Genomic DNA, 8,097 nt, shown 5'->3' with positions numbered 1-8,097 from the left:
TACACAATAAATAGCATGTTTACATACCAGTGTAGAATTACTCTGTTACAATTCAAAGTGTAGTAAAAATGATACTAGTATAGAAGTATTAGCATCAAAATATAGGCTTACTTAAAGGACAAAAAGTAAAAGTCCTCATTATGTAAAATGAAACATTTCAGAATAATATATAATACTGAATAATAGTTATTGATGCTTTATGTACATTGTTGCACCTGAAAAAGATGGGTCTTATTTTTTACTGTATATACTGCCAGGTAGAATGAATTTCACTAATGGATCAATAAAGTCAATTCAATTACAATTACATTTTATTGATAGTGTCAAATCATAACAGTCGTTATCTCAGGAGACTTTACAGATAGAGTACGTCTAGGAACACTATAATTTACAGAGACCCAACAAGTTATCAAATAAATGTAGTGGAGTAAAAAGTACAATATTTGCTTCCAAATGTGGTGGAGTAGAAGCATATAATAGCAGAAAATGGTAATAATCAGGTAAAGTGCTTAAAAATTGTTGTATTATTGTAAATTAAGTACCGTACTAGAGTAAATGTACTTAGTTACTTTCCACAATTGCATGGAAAAGGTATAAAGTATAAACAAATAACTAAACAGAAAGGGGCAATTTAGTGCTTGGAGTAATTCTTCTTCTTCTCCCTTTTCTTCTTTTTAATGGCGACTTGCTTAAAGTAATTATACGGTACAGGAAATGATATGTGCTTTGTCTTATTTAGAGAAGCCAGCTTTCAATTCAGCATCCCTTCCTAACCTTCTCGTAATACATCCATGTTCCTAACGGTCTATGATCCCTTCACGTGTTAACGCCCGTGTCCTGCAGGTGGCGCTGGACTTTAACTAACCAATCCGGCTGCACAGGAAGTACAGCAGGGCAGGCAGCACCACCCATGGCTGCTAGTTAGCTGCTGGTTAGCACGTTGGCCGATGTTTATCACCGTAACGTTAAAGCTAACATATTACCCTTGAATGCAGCATTATTTATAATTTAATGACTTAACGGGGGCGCAGTTTGTCAACATCAGGGCAATGTCGGACAGAAAGCGAAGAAGAGAGAAGGATGACCGACGAGACAACAAGAGACACAAGTCGTCCAAACAGGATTTTGAGAAACTCAAAACACACACGAAAAAACTCAACCAAAAAGTCCAACAACTGAAACACGTTGAGACGTTGTGAGTAATATCACGGAGAGCTTTCCTGTTGAATCTTGCAAACTTATGCATGAATTATACATTTAAATATACAAGTTTTCTCTCGTCACTGCAAGTAATCCACACTTATCATTTTATCCAAAATACTTGCTATTTGAGCAGTTAACGTTAGCTTTGCTTTTGTGAGTTTGTTTTGGGAATGACAGCCGAGTTTGAGATAACGTTAGTTAATTCTGCAGTTAAATTACGTAAGTTAATTCTGCAGTTACGTAAGAATTAACGTCAGTATTATCTTTGTTTCATGCAGCTATGAGAAACCTCCACCAGGACTCATAAAGGTAACGTTACATTTAGTGAATGCCAAGAAGCTTTAAAGAAACATATCGTTTTGGACTTGACACATACAGTTATTATTTACTCAAAGAAATGCTCAGAAGTGACAGTTACTGTTGCAGGAGCATGAGGACAAACCAGAGGACTGTATTCCTGCTGAACCAGGAAATGAAGAAGCCAGGAGCTTCCTGGCCCACGCCCCCACCAAAGGGCTGTGGATGCCTCTCGGGAAGGAGGTGAAGGTGATGCAGTGTGAGTACTAAATTCAGCAATATCGGCCACAATTTGCAATGAGAGAGAGATATATGTGCTGTTTACAGCTGTATCTGCAGGGATTTAGTTTGTAACTGGATGTTCCACAAACCTCTTTAAGACTTCACACAGCTACAGAAGTGAGGGATGGGTGTGAGAAGTGATGCTCATCTTTAATTATACACTTTAATAAAAAGAGAAAATCTACCCCGTCCTAGGATACATCCCCTTGCTGCGACTTTTACGTGCCTGTTTTCATTGTTCTTTTGAACTTTAATACCTCTCATATCTCTCATCTTCAAATTAATTTTGACTGTTGTTGTTGTTGTTGTTGGTTAAATGGTTTTGAATAGTTAAATTAATCCAAGGTTTTCACCTTAGATTATGTGCTAGAGATTGAGAAAGAGTTGCTGGTTTTTGTGGTTAAATCAATATGCAGTGTCTTCTCATATGACCACACTTGTACACTCACAATTATGATTAAAAATCTCTAGAAAGGGTTTAACCTATGCTAATAGATTTTGGAGACCCCCCCCCCGTATACAAATGTTATAAAGTTATATTGGCTATAGAAGTAACAGCAGCCCTTCTAGTTCAGGAAATGTAGGTGGGAGTAAATATCCACATGTGTGGGCATTGGTCTTAATAAGTGACAAGTGTAACCACAAGAGCTTGACTATTAACATCACGTCTATTGTTTGTCAGTTGCTAGTGATTTATACTGGTGTTGGTAGAGATAACCTGTCTTTTTACATTACGTGTCATTTAGCTGACGCTTTTATCCAAAGCGACTTACAATTGCTATATATGTCAGAGCAACTGGGGGTTAAGTGTCTTGCTCAGGGACACATTGGTTGATGTATCGCAGTGGGAATCGAACCCGGGTCTCCCACACCAAAGGCATATGTCATGTCTACTGCGCCATCACCACCAGAAAAAGACCATCCTTATATTCAGCATCCATTCATTTCTTCGTCTTTCTTATTTTCATGCTGCATGAACAGCCAGGGACTTACCCCTAATTTCCACCAGGCGCGTGTGCGTTGCGTGTGTGTGGTTGCTTGCATATGACAATGAAGGCTGTGGGATGTGGTTAAAAGCTAAAGAAAGAGCTTGTACGTGGTGCTTGAGTTAAGATTATTTTGTACTACTATTCCCAAGGTCAAGAATGTACCTTCATGCCCATATTTCATCTATATGTGCCTGTCACATCAGTTTATATTTCCAAAATCCACAGATTTATATTTTGTTACCTTTGCTGCAGGTTGGAGATGCAAGAACTACGGCCACAGGACAGGAGACAGGGAGTGTCCGTTCTTCATCAAAGGCAACCAGAAACTAGAGCAGTTCAGAGTGGTGAGTTTGTTAACTGCTTAGAAAGAAAAAAAAAAGTGAGCCCACCCATAGTTATTTAGAGAAGGTATCAAAGAATGGTCCACTGTCAAAGAATGTAGGTTGGGTTGTGGCAAGGTCAAGGAGCTGTGACAGAGACAAACACTTGTGTCTGAGAGCTGGGCTGAGGTTACCAACAGATCTGGGGCATATTTAGTTTACACTGGGGAGCATGTGGGCAGCAGACTTCTTCACACAGCCTGTTCCAATGTACCTGTAATAGAACAATACTTACTGCAGGAACACCAAGCCTCTGCAATGATTTCCATAAATGCAACTGTGCCATATTTTCATACCTCGTATTGTCACAGGGAGGTTTAAAAAATAAAATAAAAAATATGCTGACATGACAATGAATAGTAGCAACTCCCATTGTAAGCAACTCTCATTGTAACTTTCTTCATAGTAGGTGATGACAGATTGCATTTGGTCTTTTAGGCTCATGAAGACCCAATGTACGACATCATTCGGGAAAACAAAAGGAATGAAAAAGAAACCAGGTACCCAAACTCCTTTTTTTTTTAATCGTGCTTGTTGTTCATATCCTTTGCTATAATTTCCCTGAATAAGAGTCTGATTTTTAAACTTTACTATATTAAAAGGACAGACAAAAGAGGCTGGTTTCAGACAGTTAGATCATACTTAGGAACCTGCAAGTTTTTTTTTTTAACTGTTTTCCTACAGCGGAGTGGGACACTCAGATGACCTGGAAAATCTTTCATGGTGGCTGGTTCTCTGTGTCTGTTTCTAGCAAATAGTGTTTGACACCAGGGTGCTTGAATCTGAGGTGGATGTGTGTGTGTGTGTGTGTGTGTGTGTGTGTGTGTGTGTGTGTGTGTGTGTGTGTGTGTGTGTGTGCGTGTGCGTGCGCCTTGCTTTCCAATATACCGTATTGCACGATGGAATTGTAGATATAAGAGAGTTTTATTTTGCATTGCCCATCTAATCTTTTAGACTTTTCTTTCCCTTTTTTACTATTTTCTAGTGCTGTCAAACGATTAAAATATTTAATCGCGATTAATCGCATTAATGTCATAGTTAACTCGCAATTAATCACAACTAATTGCACATTTTTATCTATTCTAAATGTCCCTTGATTTCTTTTTGTTCCATTATTTTTTCTCATTTTAATGCTCTTTTCGCATCAGCTGTGTGCTTGGCCATCAAGTGGTATTTCAGACTGGACGTGCTGCGATGATAGCTCAGTTCACAACGACAAAACACACAGGTCACTTTGGTCTTGTCAATGGAACCATTTGGCAACTTTTTAAAAGTAAACTTTCCATTCAGAATCCATTTCGTCTCGTGCTCGCCATCCACTCAAAACGTAATGTTAGCCTACTACTCTTTGGCCGGCTCGCAAGCCCAACAGGCACGTGTGCGGCGTGCCTGTTGTTTTGTTTCCGGTCTAGCTAGATCCGGTGTGGTGTTGTAGTTTTTCTAACGTTACTAGTTGTCGCAACAGCATGTGAAAAAACACTACAAAGTTTGCTAGGCCAAAAAGAACGTTAATCTCGCGATTAAAAAAAATTGATGCCGTTAAAATGGGTTTGCGTTAACGCCGTTAATAACACGTTTAACTGACAGCACTACTATTTTCATTTTGTATTCCACACATTTTGATAAATATTGTTTGTGGTAATAGTCTCAGGTATTTGAGAGTTGCCCCCCCCCCCCTTTATATTTAACTGGTTAATGCAGGCTGTAGCTGTAGTAGTGTCTTGTTGCACAGACATCATATTCACAAAATGTCATGGCTGACGAAGGTCGGTGACTGAAACGTGTCTCTAATGAACTCAGTGCAGGAATTATACCTTTTCTTTTAAAAGTGCATTTGAGGAAACCAAAGTATTCGAGCTAAGGGAAGAGACATTTTTATAATGTAGCTGTAGATTATTAAGTGCTTTTATGATAATTCACTTTGAGCGCTTTAAGGAGTAGCATGACATCCCAAGTGCTCAGACGATGAATCTGCTCAGTGAGATCAACCCCGCCATAATGAGGCCTGATGGACACTGATGGCCACAAGAGCATGTCAACCTTTTCTCAGAGAAACACTTTCATGGCTGAATAGTTAACAGCTTCTGGATGTCTTAAAAATGTCTTTCAGTGTGCCAGCTCACAACTTTGAGCTAATCCAAGGGCATGTAGTGGCCTCCAACTGTACATCTGTTGTATCCCCTTCCTTTCTGACAAGTGTTTTGTATTTTACTGAGCAGTGTGGTGCTTCCTTACTCATTCTGTGATGTGTTGATATTTTAATCTTCCTTCTTGAACCTTATTTGGCTGTGGACTAGTAGATATTCACCAGATGTTGAAGTAACTCCCTTTACTATCGATTACTCTCCTGGCCGGTCAAAACCATGCACAGTGTACAGGTTCAATTACTTACCCTCTGTTAAGGTTTAGGTGAAAGTTATCTGATCTATTTTAGTCATCTGAGCTTGAGCCTTGTTTTTAAGCGACAGGATGTCCCAATTATCCAGGTGTATCCCAGTTTGTTCTGAAAATCCTCCACACACCTGCAGTTTTAATGGCACTGTAGGCACTTGGTCCAGAAATGCCGATACTAGGACAATGACTGGCGGTGCATGTCATAGCCCTTAAATTGCCTCCTCGAGTCCTCCACTTGGCTCTCTTCCTCGCGTCGTAGGGTCTTTGGTGTTTTTTGCCCCCAATGTCTCCTCCCAGGCAGCGCGGCAAAGGTTATGTTTAGGGTTACGGTTAGGGTTAGCTGCCTGGAAGGCGCCGTTGGAGGCAAAAAACACCATTGAGCGCATCGTAGTCGGAAGTCATGGGAGGAGAGAGGGAACGAGCAAATGTGTTTTAGAGGGATGAGATGTCCTTTCCTCTGAAGAGTCACGTGAATACGTCAGCTGTTTGGGCGGAGTTAGCAACTCCTTCAGCTGCACGGCTTCCGGGAAGGCTGCTCTCGTGTATCCTCGCCTATAGCTCCTCGATGATCCCTCCTCGATGCCCGCTTCTCACTCCTCAGGACAGAAATAAGAGCTTTGAGACGGCCTTTACCGAGGAGGGACAGAACATCTTCCGGTTGAGCCGAGGACCGAGGAGTCGCAGAGCTATCAAATAAACGACATGAGATTCAGCCAGTGTCTTGTTTAAGGACACTTCTGATGCTTGCCAACCCGGACATCCAAGTGTGCATCAGTTGTTTTCGTTCCTGTACTTGACTCTAATCCCGCCTCCTCTTCTCCTCCCTGCCCTTCCTGTTTCTAGGATCCAGCAGCTGCAGCAGATGCTTCAGGACAGCACTTCCTCCAATTCAGACAGCTCCTCCTCCTCTTCTTCTTCCTCCTCTTCCTCCTCCTCATCTGACCACCATCGAAGCAAGAAAAGGAAAAAGAGGAAGGACAAAAAGAAGAAAGACAAGAAGAAGAGAAAAAGGAAACGAAAGCACAAGTCCTCCAAAACCAGTGACTGCTCAGATTCAGATTGAGTGTTTGGAACATGCTTATATATATATCTTGTATGCTACATGCTTTTAAACGTAGGAAGAGACTGAATGAAGTACAGTAGCAGCCGTGGTCGATCTTACACAGTAGTGAAGTGTGTTCTGCAGCGGGCCTCAGTAAGAACTGCACTCTGAAGACCTTTTTTAGCCTTTTCTTTGCAAGTTGAAACTGTAAAACTGTAAGTCCACTGCGCATGACTTCTCCCAGCCGTTTACTTCGCTCCAGGGTGACAACTCGCATTTACATCTTCTCTGTTGGATTGTACAGCACAGGGTCATATGGCCCAGCTGCTTAAGTGTGTGTACGTGTGCCTTGGTGCATGTGTGTCAAAAAGCATTAGCTGCATGGGCTGCATGAATCTTAAGTGATATAAAATGAGCCCGCTGGTGTAAGAGATAATGTTCTTTTTACAGGGTCCAATAAGATAGCATGTCAGCAAATACAGTGTGTTATTAAGAGATTGTATTTTCCACCATATTTTTGTATCCTTGCCATCTCGCTGGTATTAAATACTTTGATTGTAGAGTGTGTTAAACGCAGAGAGGTGAAGAAAAATGTTGGAGAACAGTTAGAATTTGTCTTCCACACAAGCCAGAATGTTTAAATGCTTGTGAGTGTGCATACACATTTGAAATGATTTGTGGTTGGAATATGCTCATTTGCTCTTAAAAAAAAGCCACAGAGATGGGGAAAGTATGTATGTGAATGTGCTCCATTATTCTGAGAATAAATATGGCTCTCTTCACCAATGTTTACCTTGCTCTAGGCTGCAAAAAAAAAAAAAGATTTGAATAATTATGGCCTTGACTAATTGTGTATGAGACTTATTTTTTCGATTGATGACAACTTCATCTTTTGAGGAAGGTGCAGCGAAACTCCACACGCAGAAATCTGATCATTAAAAAGTGTACAGCACAGGTAACGCTATGACCTTCGTAAGAAGAAAAAACTTTTTTTGATCTTATCCTGCAGCAGTCTGAGAATACTTCAAACAGTTTCTCAAAAATCATTCCACGGTAACCTACATAAAGCAGTGCGATCCTCCCTCTCTGTGCTGAGCTTCCATCAACAACTCAGACCAGCAGCTCACGGTAGCTGTTTCGCACAAAACTTTCCCCTTTAGGTCACATTTGAGGAAGTCTGATGCTTCTCCTTCAGGAGCGGCACATTTTGAGCAGGGCTCCCTGTGGAAATGAACTTGAAACATTCCCTTTTCCTAATGACCCTGATAGAGAGACAATTACAGCAGACCTACAGGGAACAAGCAAACTAGATTTCCATTTAGATTTGTGGCTTAAGCTTTTTGAGTAGCTCAAATGCTGTAGGGAGTGTGCAGTGTATGTGTATATGTGATAAATTACAATTACATCAAAGACTGACTGATCATACAGCCACGAGAACATTTTAGTTGCTGATTGAAAGCTTTTTCGTTCTCATCTTTCTGTGGCAGCTCTGTCCATTCCTTTTCTGGTG

The 8,097-nt window shown here is 40.7% G+C and overlaps 1 protein-coding gene across 1 annotated transcript; it reads left to right on the top strand.

Annotated features, from left to right (window-relative positions):
• Positions 1–882: 882 nt before the first annotated feature.
• On the top strand, positions 883–7,369 carry rp9 (RP9 pre-mRNA splicing factor). Its single transcript, XM_078268066.1, has 6 exons — positions 883–1,195; positions 1,482–1,512; positions 1,630–1,759; positions 3,024–3,115; positions 3,590–3,651; positions 6,389–7,369. The coding sequence occupies exons 1-6, from the start codon at positions 1,050–1,052 to the stop codon at positions 6,606–6,608; spliced, it is 681 nt and encodes a 226-aa protein (XP_078124192.1). The 5' UTR covers positions 883–1,049; the 3' UTR covers positions 6,609–7,369.
• The last annotated feature ends 728 nt before the right edge of the window (positions 7,370–8,097 follow it).

Source organism: Sander vitreus, chromosome 14, assembly GCF_031162955.1.
Source record: "Sander vitreus isolate 19-12246 chromosome 14, sanVit1, whole genome shotgun sequence".
Lineage (NCBI taxonomy): Eukaryota > Metazoa > Chordata > Actinopteri > Perciformes > Percidae > Sander > Sander vitreus.
Note: the sequence above shows the minus strand (reverse complement) of the source record. Positions and strands in the feature narration are given on the sequence as shown.

Coding starts and splice junctions, on each gene's coding strand:
- rp9 (XM_078268066.1), top strand. CDS start 1,050: ATGTCGGACAGAAAGCGAAGAAGAGAGAAGGATGACCGACGAGACAAC. Junction 1,196..1,481: donor CTGAAACACGTTGAGACGTT/GTGAGTAATATC, acceptor TGTTTCATGCAG/CTATGAGAAACCTCCACCAG. Junction 3,652..6,388: donor AGGAATGAAAAAGAAACCAG/GTACCCAAACTC, acceptor TCCTGTTTCTAG/GATCCAGCAGCTGCAGCAGA.